General features: G+C 43.5%; 1 protein-coding gene across 1 annotated transcript; it reads right to left on the bottom strand.

Annotated features, from left to right (window-relative positions):
* Positions 1–6,171: 6,171 nt before the first annotated feature.
* Positions 6,172–22,306, bottom strand: LOC139321211 (B-cell receptor CD22-like). Its single transcript, XM_070949864.1, has 8 exons — positions 22,264–22,306; positions 20,390–20,764; positions 18,158–18,451; positions 15,211–15,483; positions 11,653–11,943; positions 10,808–10,907; positions 7,720–7,903; positions 6,172–6,315 (listed from the first exon to the last, which is right to left on the bottom strand). The coding sequence occupies exons 1-8, from the start codon at positions 22,304–22,306 to the stop codon at positions 6,172–6,174; spliced, it is 1,704 nt and encodes a 567-aa protein (XP_070805965.1).
* Positions 22,307–22,898: the final 592 nt, after the last annotated feature.

Here is a 22,898-nt window from a genome sequence, read left to right as displayed (position 1 = left end):
AAAGATGAAACTTCAAGTTATCTGCGTGCTCTTCATTTTACTTAGTGCTGCTACCAGAAACCTCTGTGCGTTCACCATTCAGGTAAGAACAAAATTATTAATATTATGCAAAAAATGTGTGCTTTCCAATTTCTTGAACATTTTCTTTCTCCGCTGAAGTAGCTGCTGTTTTGCCCCCTTCACTGTTGCTTTAGTTTTAATATCTTCTCATTGTGTCCTTGAGCTTCCTTAACTGAGCTTGAGCTTCGTTTTAGCCAATGAAGCTTTGTTTTCCGGTTCTCCACTTTTCTCTGTCTTTCCATCCTTCTGTAAACTTGCTGGCAGTTCTTGCTTCCTGGTCTGAGAAAGCCCAATGGAAAGCAATGTCTCAGGAGAACTTCCCCGAGTATTTATAAGAAGCCAGGAAGGATGAAGGCTGCTGGAGAGAAGATTGTTGTTATGAAAGTCAGGATGATCATACCTCTCAGCTGTCTCATAATTAATGGACTTTTAATCATTCTAAACTTTTCAAAAGCAGGATAGCGAAGAGTGGTAGATGAAAATACACCTGGTCCTAGTGACTGCTAAAGGAGTTTTGGGGTTGGAGTATTGGACCAGAACTGAAGAACTGTTGATTTTTATGACCTCACTTGATTGTGGAGCTCACTAGATGATTTGAGGGACCATCTTGGGGGGAAGATACCATCTTTCACATGTGACCCTCTTAAGTTCTCAGACAAAAGATAGGCGACATACAAATACCTCAAATTACACAAAGAGACAACTTGATGGAGGACACTTGATGACTTTGGGTTGTAGAGGTGACAGCAAAATAGTTGGAGTCAGATTCCTGAAGAAAACTCAAGCTAGAACTACACTGTTGTTATAATGTACCAGATGCACTGAAAAATTCAGGATAGTTGAAAGTTAAAAGGATAAAAGTTTTCTCCTGTTTTGTAAATGGCCAAAGAAGTGGCAAGGGAGAATGGAAAGATTCAACCTACTTAATTGTTGTAAAGGTAAAGGTTCCCCTCGTACATATGTGCTAGTCGTTCCAGACTCTAGGGGGCAGTGCTCATCTCTGTTTCAAAACCGAAGAGCCAACGCTGTCCAAAGACGTCTCCATGGTCATGTGGCCGGCATGACTAAATGCCAAAGGTGCATGGAACGCTGTTACCTTCCCACCAAAGGTGGTCCCTATTTTTCTACTTGCATTTTTTACGTGCTTTCGAACTGCTAGGTTGGCAGAAGCTGGGACAAGTAACGGGAGCTCACTCTGTTACGTGGCGCTAAGGATAGGAACCGCTGAACTGCCAACCTTTCGATCGACAAGCTCAGCATCTTAGCCACTGAGCCATCGCATCCCATGCTTAATTGTTGTAGTGAACCCCAAATACATTGTTAACTCTGAATTAATGAAAAAAAAAAAGAGAAGAAAGGGAGCAGGGCTATCCAGTTTTCTATTGTTGCTTCTGCTCACCATGCCAACCTATCTAGACAAAGACAGTTGTCTTAATAGAGATTCCTCTATGGGCAAGACTAACGTCTTGCAGGGTGTCACTTTGTGATAGGGTCTCACTTTGTGGACTCCATTCTGTCTTTCCTCTACAATAGCAACTGAAGGTAGAGAAATATCCAGAGAGATAAGATTGCAAGGGGAGGCTAGCCGTGATATTTATTCCCATAAACTGCTCCATTTTCTTATGCTAGACCTTAGCTAGTCAGCTCCTCCTCCCTACTCATGAGAGGAGGAAAGCACCAACAGCATAGGGATTAAATTTGGGAGTGAGATTATCATGTTCGCCTCCAACAGTCCTAATCTTGGCATCGGCCTTGTGCTCACTTCTCATACGTTGCCAACATGGTTAGAACGACAAATAAATTACTGAAATGGCTGATATACCAACTATGTCTGGTGACATGGAAGGCCTCCATTTTATTTTAGATCAAAGCTGGGCAGTCTGCAGCTTAATTTCAAAATCTTTCAGACTGCTTGTCTGTGATATACCCATTTCTCAGGAGTTCAAGAAAAGATCCTTCCTTCCTTCCTTCCTTCCTTCCTTCCTTCCTTCCTTCCTTCCTTCCTTCCTTCCTTCCTTCCTTCCTTCCTTCCTTCCTCACCCTGTCCCATTGCTAATTCAAATTCTTCTAGGGGAATGTGACCCTTGAGGGAATTATATACCCCTGTTTCAGTGGTGGGATTCAAATTTTTTTACTACCGGTTCTTTGGGCGTGGCTTGGTGGGCATGGCAGGGGAAGGATACTGTAAAATCTCCATTCCCTCCCCACCCCAGGGGAAGATTGCTGCAAAATCCCCATTTCCTCCCAATCAGCTGGGACTCGGGAAGCAGAGAATAGATGGGGGCGGTGCCAGACAGAGGTGGTATTTACCGGTTCTCCGAACGACTCAAAATTTCTGCTACCGGTTCTCCAGAACCGGTCAGAATCTGCTGAAACCCCCCTCTGCCCTGTTTGCTAATTTTAAAGATTTTGGGCACCTCGTGTCTAGAAAGCTGAATTGACACACCTTGCTTAATCTTCAACTCAAAAAGCTTGACAAAATCACACGACAGACAATGTCTAAACAGACCAATCTTAAGTTCATAAGCCTACGATAGTGGCTGGTTCTCCCACAGGAAGCTGAACCACAAGCTAGCCAACTTCAGTTTAACTGAGTCGACGATATTCTGTGAACGTAAGCTACTTTTAATATATTTTTTTCCTCTTTGAAAATAGAAGACTTGAAAGAAGTATTTTTTGTTTCCTCTTTGTTGCAGAGAGATATCCGGAAAGACTCAGCCAGTTTGGATACCTACAAAACAGAAACCATGGGACTGCAGGTGAGACCAGAGTCTGAGTAATGCTTGTAATATTCAATAGAATAGAATATCAGAGTTGGAAGGGTCCTAGGAGGTCTTCTACTCCAACCCTTTGCTCAAGCAGGAAACCCTATACCATTTCAGACAAATGGTTATCCAATCTCTTCTTAAAAACCTCCAGTGTTGGAGCATTCACAAGTATTGGAGGAAGTTTTTCCACTGGTTAATAGTTCTGTCAGGAAATTTCTTCTTAGTTCTAGGTTGATTTCCTCCTTGATTAGTTTCCACCCATTGCTTCTTGTCCTGCCTTCAGGTGCTTTGGACAATAGTATGACTCCCTCTTCTTTGTGGGAGCCCCTGAGATATCGGAACACTGCTCTCATGTCACCCCTAGTCCTTCTTTTCATTAAACTAGACATACCCAATTCCAGCAACTTTCTTCCTATGTTTTAGCCTCCAGTCCACTAATCATCTTTGTTGCCCTTCTCTGCACTCTTTCTAGAGTCTCAACATCTTTTTTACATCGTGACGGTGTAAAATTTTACATCGTGTTGATGTTGTGATTATAGAATGGCTAAAAAAAATTGCAGAGGCAACTCTTAAACATTGATCAATAACTCTTAACTCCGAGAAGGGCAGAGAGTTAAACCAAGTGGATATAATTGATTATTGCATGAAACTGGTTGGCAAAAGCTTTTTGACTGGCAAACCAAGGAAGTATTATTTAAAATGGTGAATTTAAGGCTGGAAAGTGGGCAAGGAAGCTCACAGGTTTTCCCTGAAGGATATGGTCTCTTTCAAAGTACCGTTTCCCAGCAACTAGTGTTTAAAGCTTGGCAGTTAGGAGACACTCATTAGGATTAGGAGCCATTGGTGGTCTGATCGTCTACTCAAGCCTGTATCAAGCCTTGATTAGACATGTTCAAATCAGGTGTCATGAAAAGTTACATAAGAACAAAAGGGGTCCATTGGCAGCCATTGCCACAACAACTGGTAGCTAATTCCATGTTCTAGGTATGTTGCATTCTGGTCTCGCTGTGAATCCTCCTTCTGAAATCCAAACTTGTGCATATACAGAGAGTAAATTCTTTTTATTTCTCCCTGCAGGCATTGCTAGGAAGACCCAAGCGCCACATCAGTCACATTGCTTTATGCAGATATTGCTGGGACTGTTGTGGAAACAAGGGGTTTGGTTACTGCTGTCGGACATGAAGAGGACGAAGTCCAGGAGGGACAACAACTCTGCTATGGAGATGATTCTCTCCCTTGTAAAAAAATGACCACCTCCAAAAAAAAAAAACACACCTCCTCACATTGGTCTCCGGGTCTCCTGACACATTCTCCTTATTTATTAGTTTGACAATATTTGGTGTTTTTGTTTTGCTTGATGTTCTTGTCAGTTCTTGAAAATTAAACGTATTTTTATCTCCTATGTGGTATTACGGGTTTGTGATTCTCTCTACCTCTGGATCATATATTCCTGCCTAAGATCTGGCCTTCCCAAATATGGCAAACCACAAATCACCTGATTAGCCTGATCTTAAGGATTGTAATCAGGGGTGGGATCCTACCGGTTTAACAACCAGTACGCTGAGTGCGCACTTCGCATGCGCAGTTTGGAGAAAACTCACCTTCCGCATTGCTGCCGGCGAGGAAAACAGCTGAGGCATGGCAATCCACTCTGCTGCGCCAATCAGCTGGGCTTCAGAAACAGAAATGTAGGTGAGTTATAACGCAGGAGCGGGCGGGCATGCCCACTTCAAAGTCGGAGCAAACTGGTTCGCTCACGGCTGATAATCAGAGCTAATGGTTCGCCCGAACCAGTCCGAACCGGTAGAATCCCACCACTGGTTGTAATTACTCAATAGAAATATATATATATATATATATTTCTTCTAGCCAGGTTTTCCCTACGTAACCAAGGTTTTTTTGTAGCTCCAGTTCAGTAGAATCACATCTACTCGGTTCTGGGCTTTTTTCCTTTCTAACAGCTAGCAAGCTTAATAAAAGCCCAGAACCGAGTAGATGTGATTCTACTGAGCTGGAGCTACAAAAAAACCTTGGTAACGTAGGGAATATATATATATATATATAATTTTGAATCAAGTAGATCGAATCTACTCAGCCAACAAGAATATAGGCCCTCTTCCTTATCCATTCCTTTTTGTCCTGCATCTCTGCTTTAAACATCTGCATAGAAGGCAAATGTGGTGCAGATTTTATGTGTAGTGTAGAGTCAATTAGCTCTTCAAGACACAGGAACCTTGTGAGGTGTTGATGATGATCACCTAAAATCGGTGATCTTTAAAACTGGAATGATTATGCAATCATCCATCAAAATCCCCAGAGGATTTTCCCCACCATCTCCAAATCTAGACTGATAAAGCATCGGGAACGCGTGTTAAATACAAAAATTTATAATTTGAAAGCCTGAGAGTCAAATCCACTAATTCATTTGGCTCAGAACAGAAGGAACATTTTGAGTTTCAAAAGAAAAAAAAAAGGGGGGGGGGAGGATAGTTGTAGTGGTGATAAAAGAGTTACAATTCCCTAAGTTTCAACTAGTAGACCTGGTAGCTACTTTGGGTGATCGGTAATATTTCCCCCAGGAAGATGACAGGAAGGGAGCTAATATTATCAATATTTCCATGAAAGCCTTGGGAATAAAAGAGCCCTAATCAGGCAACATGCCTTTCCTTTCAAATACTGGTTAGTCCTCACTTAACAACCATACTTGGGACATGTACTGATGGCAATTTTAGCAGCAATGGTCATTAGGACCCATTGCTATGGTTAAGTGAATTCCCTATGGTTATTATGTGAAATGTTGACTTCCTGCTGGCTTCCCCATTGATTTGCTTGTAACTGTGGGCATGTTGCGAAGACCAGAACTTAAAGGACTAGTCTCTGACCCCACTTATTCAGTGCTGTTGCAACTTCATTTGGTCACTGAAGGAGTCATTAAATGAGGACTACCTCTAGCAGGAAGGTTCCTAGTAGCAAGGAGAGTTTACAATAATAATATTCCCTTTGGAGAGATATTCCTTGATAGAAGGATTCCCACAAATGTTCTTCATTTCAATATTCTAATTGCAGTTATACCTTCCAAAGTCTTCTACCCAATCATTGTTTGGGGAGGAGATGCTGGTTGGGTGAACCTACGGGTGTGAGTGGGGATTTCCCAGGAAAGTCCACCTAGATGTTGCTGCATTTTACCTCCCCACAACTCTAACCTATGGCCATGTTGGTTAGACTGCTGGGAGTTGTAGTTCAGAGGTATTTGTGAAAGGGTCAGAGGTCCCCCATGTATCTAGCAAGTGTTCTATAAGCACTTGTTACACAGGAGCTCTCAAGATCTTTTGCCCATGTTGGATCAGACGTTGGAGTAGAGTTGATCAGAGCCAAAAGGAAACTGCCAGTCGCTTATCCCAAAATATCCAGTGGTCCTTTCTGTTGATATATTCTCATAATCTTCTGGCATCTCCATATTCTCATAGGCCTTGCTGGTGCTTAATTCCTTTAAAAATGTAGAAGAAACCAGAGGAAAGTCTTGAGTTCAAACGACTTAATAAAAATAGTTAAACTTTATGTTTTAAGGGCTTTACACTATCTGGAAGGGTCTGCAGGAGGGAATGATGGCAAATTAGGAAATATTGTCATGACATGAACCATAAGACTTGGACCCCAATAGGAGAGGCCAAGGTTTGCATCATGATGTTGTGACATGATGCAAATCTTTCCTCGTTTTTGTACCATTCCTCTTTGTACCAGATTCCTGTGGAAGAGGGACTAGCCAACATTTATTCTTGGAGTAAATATTATTACCGTACAATTTAGCGGTAAAAACTAATAGTTTCAAACCATCATTTGTGACAATACTAGGATTGGTCCATGAAGTAAATGCCAAAACAAAACAAATGATTTGGGTGACATATTGTCAGATTAACAAATCTCTTTAGACTGTTGGCATACTTTTGATTTAATTTTAGGTTTTCGCAAAAGTCATCTAGGAGATTTTGTGCACCATCCTGCTTAAGAGCACCGTGTTGCTGATCTCAGATTATGTTTTGATGATGATGTAATAGACCCCATAAGTATTTTTCAAAACTGGCAACATTAAGATGTGTGAACCTTAATTCCCCAAATTTATTTATTTACTTTGTCATATTTAAAAACTGCCCATGGAGTGGTGCAGTGGCCTAGAGGTGGAGCTCTCGCCTCGCAATCAGGAGGCTGTGAGTTCGATCCTAGGTAGAGGCAGATATTTCTCTCTCTGGGCACACTGAGAATATATCTGCTGAAAAAAACCTCCGCATTGGCGACAGTAAGGGCATCTGGCCATTAAAACACTCAGCTAGCTCCATTCAGTTGCCCAGACTCCACCCCACAAGGGATTATGGGTTCGTTAAAAGAAGATGATGATGATTTAAGAACTGCCCATTTCCCTCTCTCGCAAGTTAGCAAAATTCTGGGAGTTGAAGCCTGCACATCTTCATGTTCCTAATTTTGAAAAACACGGCTCTACATAAAGAAAAAGGACGGGAACCAATCAATTCACCAAGAGTTGGCAACTTCAAACCCTGCACATGTTGCTGAACTACAACTCAAATGACCATTCATCGTTGATTATGCTGTCTTGGGGTTCTAGGAACTGAAAGTCCACATATCTGAATACCATTGGGTGAACTTAACAGGTGTGGATGGGGACATCCCAGGAGAATCCATAACCATCTAGATGTTGTTGGATTATACCTCCCTGCAACTCTAACCTATGGCTGTGTTGGTTGGGCTTCTGGGAGTTGTAGTTCAGGGATATTTGTAAGTGGGTCAGTGGTCCCCCATGCATCTAGCAAGTGTTATGTAAGCACTTGTTTGACAGGAGAATGCTGCTATTCTCAGTTGCCCCAAGATTGCTTCATACATTATCATCAGCTTGGCTTCCTGGAACATTGGGTTTGTTGCACATGTTGAGTTGCTCCTCCTTCTGGTTATCTTTAGATGGTTTTTTTGTGTTAAGGTAAATTATTTCTTCTCCGTTGCCATGTATCCGGGGATTTTCCGCTTGCTCTTCCTCTTGCTCCCCTTGTTTCTTCTCCTTTTTCCTACTGGCCAGAGAAATGTCATAAAAATAAAAGAAGGAAATGACCATCGGGGAATAAGATAAAAGACAACGAAGGAAAAATATCTAGCAAAATACAGCAGGTAAAGCATTCCTGAGAGGATCAGTAGCAGTAGTATAGGAAGAAAGGCCAGTAGAAAAGATTGACAAATGTTTGGAAAATTATCTTAAAATTTAAAGGTATCTTTAAAAATTTTAAATTTAAAAGTATCTAAAGCTAGATAAATTAAAAACAACTTTGGATTGAGGCAAGTCATTCCAGAGAAGAGAAGAGAAGAGAAGAGAAGAGAAGAGAAGAGAAGAGAAGAGAAGAGAAGAGAAGAGAAGAGAAGAGAAGAGAAGAGAAGAGAAGAGTGAAGAGAGAAGAGAATAGAGAATAGAAGAGTTGGAAAGGACCTTGGAGGTCTTCTAGTCCAACCGCCTGCTTAGGCAGGAAACCCTATACCACTTCAGACAAATGGTTATCCAACAACTTCTTAAAAACTTCCAGTGTTGGAGCATTCACAACTTCTGGAGGCAAGTTGATCCACTGATTAATTTTTCTCACTGTCAGGAAATTTCTCCTTAGTTCTAGGTTGCTTCTCTCCTTGATTAGTTTCCACCCATTGCTTCTTGTCCTGCCCTCAGGTGCTTTGGAGAATAGCCTGACTCCCACTTCTTTGTGGCAGCCCCTGAGATATTGTTCATTGTTCTAACTGTTAGGAATTTTTTTTCTTAATTCTAGGCTGGTTCTCTCCTTGAATGCTATCTTCATAGCATCATCCAACTCTGGGGAGTCATGTCAGGGTGAGGCAAATTATGAAAGTAGCTGTGTTATTCCTGCACATGTGACATGATCAGTCGTGGGATTCAGCCAGTTCGTACCACTCCGGGAGAACCGGTTGTTAACTTTCTGAGCAGTTTGGCAAACTGGTTGTTGGAAGAAATCATTAGGGCAGAGAACCAGTTGTTAAATTACTTGAATCCCATCACTGGACATGACATCATGCAGAGTCATGCAGGGGAATTCCCTGGAGAAAGCAATTATCTTTGGAAGAGTTAACGGTAACTGGAATCCAGTCCATCAAAGAATATAGTGGCTGGACACCATCGAAGCTGACACCAGCCAGAGCATAGAACAATGCAAAGAAGTAGTGCAAAGTAAGATGTGGAGAAACCTGGCCCATAGAACCGTGATGGCAAACCTATGACACGGGTGCCCACAGGTGGCACACGGAGCCATATCTGTGGGCACACGAGCGTTGCCCTACCTCAGTCCAGCACATATGTGCGCACTGGCCAGCTGATTTTCGGGCCTTCCTGGTCCATCGGAAGTCAGGAAACGGGCTGTTTCTGGGCTTCCGGAGGGCTTCTGGGGGAGTGGGGAAGGCTGTTTTCGCCCTCCCCAGGCTCCTAGAAAGGCTCTGGACCCTGAGGAGGGCAAAAAAATGAGCCTACCAGGCCCACCGTGCCATTGCGTGCCAAAAGCGGGGGGGAGTGGGGGGGTCATACGCTCATGCGTGGGGGGACAGGGCTCATTGAATTATGGGTGTGGGCACGCTTGCGCCCAATCCCCCCCCCACTACCCCCACTTTTGGCACACGACAGCAAAAAGGTTAGCCATCACTGCCATAGAACCACCAAGAGTCGGACACAACTGAACAGATATCACATCACCGTGCAATAATACACGAGCACACAATAGATACAAACTCAAGGTATACCGCTCCAAACTCGATTGCAGAAAATACAACTTCAGCAACAGAGTGGTTAATGCCTGGAATGCACTACCTGACTCTGTTATTAAATCCTCAAATCCCCACAGCTTCAACCTTAAATTTTCTACTATGGACCTCACTCCATTCCTAACAGGTCTGTAGGGGATGTATATAAGCTCACCAGCATGTCTACCACCCCTGTCCTACTGTCCCCATTTATTTGTACTCATTTCCTGTGTTCATGTCCATGTTTATACATGTTCATGTGTTCATGTCCATGTTTATATATGTTTTCTCATACATGTTTGACAAACTAAATAAAATAAAATAAAAAAAACATGAAAGATGCTTTTTCAGGAAGCAACTGGGAATCTGTACAAGCTATCACCATGAAATGGGAGAAGTTTGCTTTACAATAGTGTGGAGCTAATTATGCTATGGAAAGCAGTGGCTCAGCGGCTAAGATGCTGAGCTTCTCGATCGAAAGGTCAGCAGTACAGCGGTTCGAATCCCTAGTGCCGCATAACAGGGTGAGCTCCCGTTACTTGTCCCAGCTTCTGCCAACCTAGCAGTTCGAAAACACGTAAAAAAAATGCAAGTAGAAAAATAGGGACCACCTTTGGTGGGAAGGTAACAGCTTCCGTGTGCCTTTCCCATTTAGTCATGCTGGCCACGTGACCACGGAGATGTCTTCGGACTGCGCTGGCCCTTCAGCTTTGAAACGGAGATGAGCACCGCCCCCTAGAGTCGGGAACGACTAGCATATATGTGCGAGGGGAAACCTTTACCTTTACCTAATCATGTTACAGGATGACACTACATTTTGATGGAAGCATCGGTTGCTGCTGAAAGCTTTGGCCCAGCCTTGACTGAAGGGCCATAAACCCTGTTCCTTGACTGTTTGTTTCGTATGACGATGTTTGGATAACGCTAGTAGGGACATACCTTCTGAGCTGCAGGACTGTGGTTGGATCTGACTGGTTTTTGGGAAGGAAACCCCTGAGGTTGGCTGCCGGGAGTTGGTACATTCCAAAGACTAGCTTACTTTGACTGGTGAAGCTGCTTGGATAAGCAGCGAAATCTCTCAACTAACAAGAATTGGTCCGGTTGCCATGATTCAACCTTCAGACACCTTTGCCTGAAGGACTGAGAATCTTCATCAAGAGATCTGATGGATCCTTTAAGCTTCTTACCTGCTTACTGTCACTTTGTAAACCAAAATTCCCAGCAAGGTGAAGAGGGCGAGCCCTGCAACAGCTCCCCCCAATCCGATGAGCAAAAGGGTGATGTTCCCTGCAAGAAGAGAGACACTGGCAAGGAAGTGTCTTAAACAATCAGAAATGATGTTTGCAAATCTTTCCCCATGAGTGCTTATCTATACCACAGTGGGTTGGACCACAGCAGTGGTGAAATCCAAATTATTTTACTACCAGTTCTGTGGGTGTGGCTTGGTGGGTATGGTGTGGCTTGGTGGATATGGCTTGGTGGGCGTGGCAGAGGAAGGATACTGCAAAATCCCCATTCCCACCCCACTCCAGGGGAAGGATACTGCAAAATCCCCATTCCCACTCCACTCTGGGGCCAGCCAGAGGTGGTATTTGCCGGTTCTCCGAACTACTCAAACTTTCCGGTACCAGTTCTCCAGAACCTGTCAGAACCTGCTGGATTTCACCCCTGGAGGAGATGCTGGCTGGGTGAAGGAGAGAGAGAGAAGGAGAGAGAGAGAGAGAGAGAGAGAGAGAGAGAGAGAGAGAGAGAGAGAGAGAGAGAGAGAGAGAGAGAGAGAGAGAAGAAAAGGAAGAAGGAGAGAGAGAGATGGAGAGGTGGGGGAGGGAGGGAGGGAGGGAGAGAGTGGGAGAGCTTGAAGCTGTCACTCCCTGCTACTAGTCCAGCATCTTAACCACTATACTACCCAGGCTCTTCATTTATATGTCCGTATAGTTTTCTTTGGAAGAGTAGGGAAACTGTTGCCCATTGTTTTCTAGTCCATCTCTACCGTCTCCGTAGGTATCTCTGGTTTAACCTTCCTTAGCCTTACCTGCCTTGATGGTGGGCAAGGTGATGTAGCTGGTCCCATGCTGATTGGTAGCCTTGCAAGATATTTGGGTAAAGTTAGATCCGGGCACCCTCAGGATGCTAACAATGGTTTGTTCCCAAGAGTACAAGTCTGCTTGAAGTTCGGAGCTATTGAATTCTCCAGGAATGGTTAGATTTAGAAGATTCCATTCAATTCTCGGAGGGGGGTTTCCCTCTGCCACACAGTAGCAGGTGATCATCTCTTCGGTTTTTGAGATAGTACAGTTGCTTTCAGGCCAAATCACTGGCTTGTCTTAAAAAGAAAAATACATAGGAGGATTTGTTGCAAAGAAAGGAGAAAGCATCACGCTAGGCTGGTGTCACCTGGATTTGAGCCATAGCTCCAAACGATCTCCAAGTTGTCCTGTTGTGGTGACGTTCCTCGAATTGCCCTATAGAAAGTGCTCATGGGCACAGCAAAAACAAATAAACAAACAAAAAAACAAACAAACCACAGAATAGGTTTGCTTCAAAGAGCCTTGGTAGTACAGTGGTCTAAGGCACCCTGTTATTAAGCTGGTTATTAAGACCAGCTGCCTGCAATTACTGCAGGTTCGAATCTCGCCAAGGCTCAAGGTTGACTCAGCCTTCCATCCTTTCTAAGGTAGGTAAATTGAGGACCCAGTCTGTGGGGACAATAAGCTGACTTTGTACAAATATACAAAAAGTATGAAGGCTATTGCTTAATGCATTGTAAGCCGCCCTGAGTGTCCGGAGAAGGGCGGCATATAAATCAAAATAAAAAAAAAAAAAAGAATAGGCATAAAAAGCAACTTTGTGGCAGCACCAAACTTGATTAAGGATTTTTTAAAAAATATTTCACAACCTTTTTTGTAGCAGTTGTTAAGTGAACATTGTGGCCATTAAGTGAAAGCTGTGGTCCAGGGGTGAAATGCTCCCGGTTCGGACCGGATCACCCGATCCGATAGCGAGGGTGGCGGGTGGTTCAGAGAACCGGTAGCAAAAATCCCTGCCCGACCCCCATGCCCAGCTGAGCTGCGCGATCATCAGAGGCTTTTTTTTTAATTTTTAAAAGCATTTTTTCTACAACCCCTTCAGCCGAAAAAATGCTTTTAAAAGTTTTTTTTTTTAAAAAAAAGCCTGATGATCACTCAGGGATCATCAGAGGCTTTTAAAAGCATTTTTTCTACAACCTCTTCAGCCAAAAAAATGTTTTTAAAAGTTAAAAAAAAAAAGCCTCTGATGATCACGCAGCTCACCTGGGATCGTCAGAGGCTTTTAAAAGCATTTTTTTTTTTTACAATCTCTTCGGCCGAAGAGGTTGTAGAAAAAATGCTTTTAAAAGTTTTTTTTTAAAAAAAGTTGGCCACGTCCACTCAGTCACATTACCCCTCCCCCCACCACAGAACCGGTAGTAACAAATTTTACATTTCACCACTGCTGTGGTCATTAAAGCAAGCCCATGGTTTGCTATGGGGCACTTTTGCCAAAAACTGGAAGTAAACTGTCATAAAACATAGTCACCTGGATGTAGGTGATGACCAGACTGAGCCTAAGGAAGAAGTCAAACATGTCATCAGTCACGAGTCCCTGCGCGCCTGCAAGAGATCTAAATTCAGCCCACCTTGGATGCCTTTCTTATCTCCCGCTAATTTCCCTTGACTGTTAGTAGTTCAGATTCATGTAGAGAGCTTGCAAGAAATCTTTACAGCCATTTGACCTACCTGAATCTCCTGCTTTCCCGGGGGCTTGACAATAGCTGCAGGAATCTGATGCTGCAAATGGTTCTTAAGGCAGCCTTTGCCGAGAGCCATAAGTGTGGTCATGTGAAAACGAAATTTCGAACCCAAAAGTCCCCCCAGATATGTCCACCATAGCTTGGAATGGCCACTGAGCTACCAGTTGTAAGTCAAGGGCTACCTCTATGCCAGTGTTTCTCAACCTTGGAAGCTTGAATATGGGTGGACTTCAATTCTCAGAATCCCCCAGCCAGCGCTGCTGGCTGGGGGATTCTGGGAGTTGAAGTCCACCCATCTTCAAGCTACCAAGGTTGAGAAACACTGCTCTATGCAATGTTCTGTTTATGTCAGGGGGTTGAGCTTGCAAAGTTTTTATGCTGAACCTATTGAGCATTCATTAATCGTGGGCGCAAAACAGACTGTCAATTAAAAATGTGTCAGGAATTAGCTTGTCAGGCTGTGAAAGGCTTTTCCTGTGAAATCCTCAGCATCTCTACCCCACTAGCATTTCCCTTACGGGTATCGCAGACTGTGTTATGCATTTACTGTTTTTTACTGTACATTAAAGATGAAACCTTGACATGAATTCGATTCAGAGTATACACCTTTTCCGACACGGTGAAATATGCCCTTAATTCTACTGCTTTTACATAAAGCCACGTTGCCTCTTGCCACAGTAGGTGGCAGCATCAACCAATTTTGGCCATTCTCAAAAAAAAAAAAAAAAAAAGTAAGCAGATTTAGATCTAGTTAGCCCAAAAAATGCAGCCTTTCTTAACACAAGCGCAGTGGTGAAATGTAAAATTTGTTACTACCGGTTCTGTGGGCATGGCTTGGTTGAGGGTAATGTGACTGGGTGGGCGTGGCCAACTTTTTTGTTTTTAACTTTTAAAGCATTTTTTCTACAACCTCTTGAGCCGAAGAAGTTGTAAAAAAAATGCTTTTAAAAGCCTCTGACGATCCCAGCTGAGTTGCCTGATCGTCAGAGGCTTTTTTTTTTCTTTTAAAAGCATTTTTTCGGCCGAAGAGATTGTAGAAAAAATGCTTTTAAAAGTAAAAAGAAAAGTCTCTGATGATCGTGTGGCTCAGCTGAGCATGGGGAGGTGGGACACAGGGACTTTCGCTACCGGTTCTCCGAACCACCAGCCGCCATCGCTACTGGATCGGGCGATCTGGTCCGAACCGGGAGCATTTCACCCCTGCATGAGTGTCAGTGTCTGTAGGGGGGCACAAGAGGTCAGACTACACAAATATTTGCCCATTCAACTCCCAGAATTTCCCAGTCAGCCCCGCTGGATGGGGAATTCTGGAAGTTGAAGTCCACACATCTTTGAAGTGGCCAAAGTTGACAAACAATGTACTAGTGAGTATCTGCGCATTTTCCACCGTGCTCTTAAAACCCTCCTATTCCAGCAAGCCGGCCTGGCCTAATTTTCTCCCCTTTCTTTTAATTTTTTAAACTGAAATTTTAATTTGTTTTAAATTATTGGGATTTTTAATTGTCTTGGGCTAAATTATTTAATTTGGTTTTAAATTGATTCTAACTTTTGTATTTATGTATTTTATTCTGTGCCTGTTCACCGCCCTGAGTCCTTGGGGAGTAGGGCGGTATATAAATTTAATAAAACATAAACAAACATAAAACATCTGAGCGTAAAGGTTAAAGATGAAGGAAATAACTTGGTTGAAAGAAAAGGTGCAGGTGCACCGGACAACCCAGTGCGATGAGCTTGAATCATCACCTTTTCTAAGCTCTCAGAAGAGCCTAGATGAGAAACACCAAAGCCCTGAAAAGAGAAAACATTAAATTGTCCTCTCACACTCCACACTTAGGTAAGTAGGTGGCGAGTCCTCCCCCATGCCAACATCATTTTCTGCCGCACAATGGTAGGGCTCCAAGTCTTTCCGGATGTCCTTCAGCTTCACCTCTGGTCCACTACCTGCTACCTTCAGTGGTGCCTTTTCTGGCCCAAAGAACCAGTGGTAGGTGGTGGGCGGTGGGTTTCCATGGCTCTCGCATCTCAGAGTGGCGTCGTCGCCTTCTTTTAGCCTTTGATTCCCAATGACCAAGATAGTTGCATTTTTGGGAGGATCTGAGAGAGAAAATCAGAATGCAAGGAGGTTTGTATAGGCTGGGCTCATCGCACCTCCAAACATTGCTGTCTTCTTCATCTCTTTCCCTGCCCCCACGGATCAAAAATAGGATTCAATGTCAACCAAATTCTAAAGGCGGTTGACCTTCAACTCCAGGCAGCTGCAGCTGGTGTGGCCAATAAAGATTGGGAGTTGTGGTGTACTATCAGTTGACCAGCTTTGCCCTATATATTACTGAATCGATAAGGAGCATGCAGACAGAGGTGCAGCCTTTGCAAAAAGTCATTAAGAGGTTGCAATCATTGGTGGATCTTTTCTATCCTGCTCTATGGAGTGGAGAGTTGGTGTCTGACAGAAAGCCACTTGAGGAGACTTTGAAATTTGAAATGTGGATTTACAAGCAGCTGGCTGTTACGTACAAGCTGGATTGACAAAATCACAAATGAGGAGGTGATAAACTGCCTGGGAAAGCCAAGGGAAATCATCCAAACCATAAAAAAAACAAAAGTTAGAATATTTTGGACATGTGATGTGACACCCGGAAAAATATGGCATCCTTCATTTAATCCTCCAGGGAAAGATTGAAGGCAAATGAGGTCCAGGCAGAAGAAGAACATCATGGCTTCAAAATCTAAGGGATTGGTTTGGACATAACTCAACAACACTTTTTCATGCAGTTGTTGATAAAAATACGATCGCCAACATGATCACCAATGTCCGATGATGGATATGGCACAAGAAGAAGAATCATTGGGGAGCAATGTGTTCTCCTAAGTATGTTTTGGAAGGGAGGGGTGGGCTTCTTCCCAAGAAATTAAAAAAACAAAACAACCTGTCAATCAACAGGAGTGCTGATCTACCCCCAGTTTAGCAAGTACTTAGGAGGCAAGGGCTTGGCAGCACAAGAAAACAACAGCCAACGGTTTAATAGCCAGCCAACAACATCCCAATCTACATCTAAAAAGCTGAAGAAGCTTCTTGGATGAGAAGCGAAACATCTTCAAACAAAAACATGAAAGTTCAGTTGCCTCTTGAAAAAAGCACCTTTGGGACAAGTATGACCTGGATGACTGAGAATCTTCATAGATGTACATCTAAAAAGCTACACATGACAGCCACACCACACCACACCAGAACAGCGCATAGCACACAGAGAAGTTCCCTGAAGATGGCCTCCAGCAGGCATGCAAAAGCTTGGAAGACAAAACCTCTGGTCCCTGTGACAGGCCCAGATTGGATCCTGCATTAAAAACAACCTTCCAAGCAAGATGTCAGAGGGAGACCTTTCTCTCCCCCATTCAATGAACATGAGGAACCAACCCCCTTGAAATTGCAGAAAAGAAGGAACAGAGTGGGAACTAGAAAACTCTGGAGGAGAAAATAAGATCCAGATCTTCCCAAACTTATATTATATTTGATATTGCCCATTGTGGGCGATATCAAATATATTTTTACTGTTTACTATTGCTATTTTTACTATTAACTATTTACTAAGACTGTATTACTATTCTTCTCATCCTTCCTGTTTTTTTTTTTTAATTTGATTTATATGCCGCCCTTCTCTGGAGACTCAAGGCGGCTTACAATGCGTTAAGCAACAGCCTTCATACTTTTGTATATTTATACAAAGTCAGCTTATTGCCCCCACAATCCGGGTCCTCAATTTACCCACCTTAGAAAGGATGGAAGGCTGAGTCGACCTTGAGCCTGGTGAGAATTGAACTTGCAGTAATTGCAGGCAGCTGGATGTTAAATGCTGCCTTAGGAGGTATTTACCTATCTCCTTTTCTATTTATGACTATAACCTTGTTGCTTGTATCTTTACAATTTATATTGGTTAAGTTTCCTAGTATGATTTTGATTGCTTATTTAGTAGCTTATGACTGTCACTAAGTGTTGTAGCTTATGATTCATGATGAATGTATTGATGATGACTGATCACGATTTGTCACTCATATCTTTGATATACATTGAGAGCTTATGCACCGGAGACAAATTCCTTGTGTGTCCAATCACACTTGGCCAATAAAGACTTCTATTCTATTCTATTCTGTTCTGTTCTGTTCTGTTCTGTTCTGTTCTGTTCTGTTCTGTTCTGTTCTGTTCTGTTCTGTTCTGTTCTGTTCTGTTCTGTTCTGTTGTTCTGTTGTTCTGTTCTGTTCCATTCTGTTCTATTCTACCCTACCCTATCCTACCCTACCCTACTCTACTCTACTCTACTCTATTCTAGCTTTGTTCTGATTGTTCCTTCCCAAGACAAACCTAACAGAGGTTGTCCCAAAAATGCTTTTTCAAAAGGCAACTGGGCTTTCTTTGTTTTCCCTTGAAGACATTCCGCTTCTCATCCAAGAAGGGAAGAAGATTCTTGGTTGAGAAGCGAAACATCTTCAAGGAAAAACAAAGAAATTCCAGTTGCCTTTTGAAAAAGCACCTTTGGGACAACCATGACCTGGATGATTGAGAATCTCCATAGAGACCTAACAGATGTTAGACCCAATCAATAGCATTGGCATGGGCACCATTAATGTTCCAGATTCCAAACTCTTGAATTCCTCATTCCTACTACAGTTTCCAAGCTTCTGGAAAACAGACATACTGATAAGTATCACAGGTATTTCAGAATAAAATAGACCAGATCAGGTGCCATTTCCACTGCTGAACTGGGACACTTACACTGAATATTCAGGCTGATCCCATTGTAAATCTGTTGCTTGTTTGGAAATGTTGCAGTACATCGCAAGTATCTGCCATGGTCTTTGTGGGAAGGGATGTAGTTAAAACTTGATTCTGTCCGCCAGGATCCACCTGTTAAATATTCTTGGATTGTGACAGCCTTGTTTTCGTCTAGATTCCAGGTGAGGATCGGTGGAGACAAAGGACAGGTGTGCAGGACTGAACAAGACACTTGGGTGGGATCCCCTTCCGTCACTAGTCCCAGATCACTCAACTCCAGCTGGTTAGGGACATCTGAGAAGGGCATCAAAAGAGAGCAAATGAGTTGTAGGATGAGTGGGGACACTTACCAGTCAGCCAGAATTACTACAAGTAGTAATTTGGTCTACCCAATTATGGGTAAATGCTCCGTCCCTTTATTTTTTTATCGATAAAAACATAAATTCAACACTACAAGTAGTCCTTCATTTATGGCCACTTGTTTAGCAGCTGTTCAAAGTCACGATGGTGCTGAAAAAAATAGCAAAAAAAAAAAAAAAAGATTGTAAAATCAGGTGCAACTCATTTAACAACCACTCCGCTTAGCAACAGATAGTCTGGTCCCAACTGTAATCATAAATTGAGGACTTCCTGAAGTTTTGCTATGGAACATTGGGCTAAAATTTGTACTCTTTTTTTAAAAAAAAATGAAAGACATAAAAATAATTCAGGCAATAGATATAATTTACAGTATCACCATCATCTTTTAATGACCCCATAATCCTTTGTGGGGTGGAGTCTGGGAAACTGAATGGAGCTGAGTGTTTACTGGCCGGATGCCCTTCCTGTCACCAATGCGGAGTTTTGTCCAGCAGATATATTCTCATTATGCCCAGAGAGAGAAATACCTGCCTCTACCTAGGATTGAACTCACAGCCTTCTGAATGTGAGGTGAGAGCTCCACCTCTAGGCCACCGCACCACTCATATAATTTACAGTATCTGAAATTTAAAATAACCTTTAGATGTGCAATCTTTGCCAAAATAACCATGGATGCAGTTTGGGTTATGAAAGAGAGGGGCGAAGTGTAACTGCAGCAACTTAAAGGGGACAATTGGAGCTGGTAGCTCCTCCTCTGACCACACCAGCAACCATATTGTGACTGAAGCGTGCTAGATTCATGGCAAAGATGGAGCTGGGAGAAGAAGAAGAAAAACACTACTTTACAGCTAAATGGCTAGATACTGTATAGCTTAGTGTCAGCACTTCAAGCTGCATTTACTCTAGGGCTGACATAAGAAGGAGAAGCGGAGGCGTCTGGAAAGGGACGTTTGACTTTTCACCTACTTATTTTCCCTGGAGATAACATCCCCTAGGAGATGGGATGGGAGGGGGGAAATTCCTTTGAGCTGGAGCAGTAGATTAGGGGTAGAGTGACTTGGAAGATGGCCAATGAGTGCAGGGGAGTGGGGAACGGAAAGGGAGGGTTTTGGGTCTGGAAGTCAGTGTTGGCTACGATGAGTTGGATTTAGAATGTCGTGCTCAATAAATGGGAGTTTTTATCAAAGACTTTGTTTGAAATGCAATTTATTTGAGACGACCTCGAAACTTGACACTTAGTCCTTCAAACCAACATTGCTTATTGGATGGGACCCAAAGCAAGTCAACTCTGTCAGAGCATATTGGATGGTCAGATGTTACAAAAGGCAGATAGTTCCTCAACCAGCTAAGCCCCCTAGGCAGTGGTGGGATTCAAGTAATTTAACAACCGGTTCTCTGCCCTAATGATTTCTCCCAACAACCAGTTTGCCAAACTGCTCAGAAAGTTAACAACCGGTTCTCCCGAAGTGGTGCGAACTGGCTGAATCCCATCATTGCCCCTAGGGCTTTATAGGTAATATCCATCACCTTCAATCAGCCCTGGAAGCCAACTGGCAACCACTATGGCTTATGTAGAAGGTTATTACATGGCGGAGCAAGGCTTGGCCATCATTGCTAGGGTTGCCACGTTTTGGACCAGCTGTAGTTTATGAATGGTTTTCAAAAACAGCGCGGTATACAGCAAATTGCAACAGCCACCTACAAAGTGACCAAGGTAGAAAGAAATGCAATTGGCACATAGGTTAAACTTCTGCAAAAGTCTTTCTGGCCACAGCTTTTACCTGTTCCTCAAAATCCAGCTATTTATGCAACATCCCAACCAGGAAAAGATTTCCATCCTCAGAGGAGATCTTAGCCTAAAGATGCACTAACCTGTTACCACTACCTGGACAGTGACATCATGGAAGGGATGATTGACTGAGCCAGGGTTGATCCAGACGTAATATCTCATGGCATCCTCCATCTCTACTGGATTGATGCTGAGAGTACAGTTGCCTTTTTGCAGATTTCCCACCACTTCCGTTCGTCCCTGGTAGGCTGGAAGGACATTTTTTAGTGTTTTGCTGTTGTAGATTTCAGGGTAGCTCCAGAAATGATACTGGTACCAAGCCACACTGCTGTCCCGAGAATCCCATGAATCTGGGAAGGTGAAGGAACATGGGATGACCACACAGGATCCTTTTAAGGCTTGGATGGAGCTGGGCAGGATGGAACTCCAGGATGCAGAGACAGGGCTGTCAAAGAGAACTGGAGAAAAGTTGGGGAGGGGAAGTTAAAAAAAAGGAGAGGGTTTCAACTGGAGCTAAGATACCCCATGGCCAGTGGTGAAATTCATTTTTTTTTTACTACCGGTTCTGTGGGCGTGGCTTGGTAGGCGTGGCTTGGTGGGCGTGGCAGGGGAAGGATACTGCAAAATCCCCATTCCCACCCCACTCCAGAGGAAGGATACTGCAAAATCCCCATTCCCTCCCACTCCAGAGGGAAGGATATTGCATTCCTACCCTACTCTGGGGCCAGCCAGAGGTGATATTTGCCGGTTCTCTGAACTACTCAAAATTTCCGCTACAGATTCTCCAGAACCTGTCAGAACCTGCTGGATTTCTCCCTCTGCCCATGGCCCTCATCATCTGAAGGGAACCAATTGTGATGTATCTTAGTTCTTCTGATTCTAGACAAGTTGGGGAAGGGAAGGATGCATAGTAAAAGAAACATCCTGCTGGAACACATCAAATATCTATCTTAGGGGTATCAGGCCTGTGGGGCCAGTCTGGAAACAGCCAAGGACCAGCCATCAGTGCCTCTGCCAGCAAAAATGGAACTCGGTGGGGCTGCGTGGCCCCCCAAGCTCCATTTTCACTGGCAGAGGGCTGCAGGAGGCTGTCACGGCCAAAAACAGGGCACCATTTTTGCTGGCAGAGGGCTATCACAAGAAACTAAAAACAAAACAAAAGGAGAAATGCTTCCCCTTTTGCATTTGAGCATGTAAGAAGGGACAGGAAAGGAGCAAGGGAAAGAGGAAAGACAATGAAAAGAAAGGGAAGATGGGAAGAGAGCAAGGAAGGAAAAATAAGGAAATGGGAAGGAAGAAGAAAGGAGAATGAAGAGGGAAGGAACAGAAGAAAAGGAAGGAAGGAAGGAAGGAAGGAAGGAAGGAAGGAAGGGAGGGAGGGAGGGAGGGAGGGAGGGAGGGAGGGAGGAGATTATAATGAGAGTGAGGGAGGGTCTCAGGGAAGTCCTACCTTAGCATTTGGCCACCCCAGGTGCCCCCAACATGAATGACATCAAGCTGGCCATGCCCATCATGACCACGCCCACAGCCCGACCAGAGGTGAAATGTACTTACCTTTCCTACCAACTCGCTGATGTGCATGCACCAGGTTGTAATCTGTGCATGCGCAAAGCCTTCTGCACATGCGCAGATGGTCAAAACCTGGTTTTGGGGGGGCGGAGCCTCCCGCCGCCAGCGCTACTGGCTCTCTGAACTACCCTACCAGCTTCCGTGAGCTGGATAGAGCTGGCAGCATTTCACCCCTGACCCCAACCCTACGAGGTCAAACACAACCCTAATGCACCCCTTAATGAAATCGAGTTTGACACCCCTGATCTATCTAGTCCACCATTCAGTTGACACAATAGTCAATTAATTGTCAATGGAATCCTTCATGCTAGACCTAAACATGATGGCCACTTATGTTCCCCAGCAACCAATCCAGAAGACCACTTTGTCCTGATGCTTTATAACTTACCTAGGAGAAATGTCAGAGGGAGATATTCATTGGACGGTTTCATGTTGCAGAGTCTCTTTGGGGGTTGCAACCTGGAGATTGCCTCAAGGGTGGGGAACGGCAACTCCTTGTTCTGGTCTTCTCGGTCATGCACAATCAAACTCTCCAATGAGCAAAATTGATTGGAAGAGAAAAAGTTGAAAAGCTGAAGGAGATGAATCAGAAACCGAAATTGAGACTTTAGTAGAAGATTGTTTTAAATATAAATCATGGCCAAATACTGATGAAAAAAAATTCATCCTACGCATTCTGAAAGACATTGTAGATGAAAAAAATTTTTTTTTTCTGTTGTCTTTAAATTGTATAACCTGTAAGGCTTGAACACCAACAGAAGCACTAACTCTCCACATTGGGAGGACAAATAACCTTTGTCTTTTGGGTTTCTGCCACATCAAGAATGTTGAAAGCCTCCATCATCTCTGCCATTTTTTAAAAAAAGATCTCCTTTCACTTTTGTTGCTTAAACATATATTAGTGTTGAAACACCATCAAGCTCCTGGCAGAGATTCTTCTAATCTGACGAAAGTGGGAGAAAGGATTCTTGCAAGAAATGGCAAGAGACTACCCCATCCCTCTTCTCCAGCCCCAGCCCAGCC

The sequence above is a fragment of the Pituophis catenifer genome, unplaced genomic scaffold (genome assembly GCF_029215685.1).
Source record: "Pituophis catenifer annectens isolate HBS135680 unplaced genomic scaffold, rPitCat1.0.hap2 SCAF_9, whole genome shotgun sequence".
NCBI classification, from domain to species: domain Eukaryota; kingdom Metazoa; phylum Chordata; class Lepidosauria; order Squamata; family Colubridae; genus Pituophis; species Pituophis catenifer.
This window is presented reverse-complemented; position numbering and strand designations above follow the sequence as displayed.

Coding starts and splice junctions, on each gene's coding strand:
- LOC139321211 (XM_070949864.1), bottom strand. CDS start 22,306: ATGAAACCGTCCAATGAATATCTCCCTCTGACATTTCTCCTAG. Junction 15,484..18,157: donor GATCAGCCTGAATATTCAGT/GTAAGTGTCCCA, acceptor TTTCTCTCTCAG/ATCCTCCCAAAAATGCAACT. Junction 10,908..11,652: donor CTTGCCCACCATCAAGGCAG/GTAAGGCTAAGG, acceptor CTCTTCTTGCAG/GGAACATCACCCTTTTGCTC.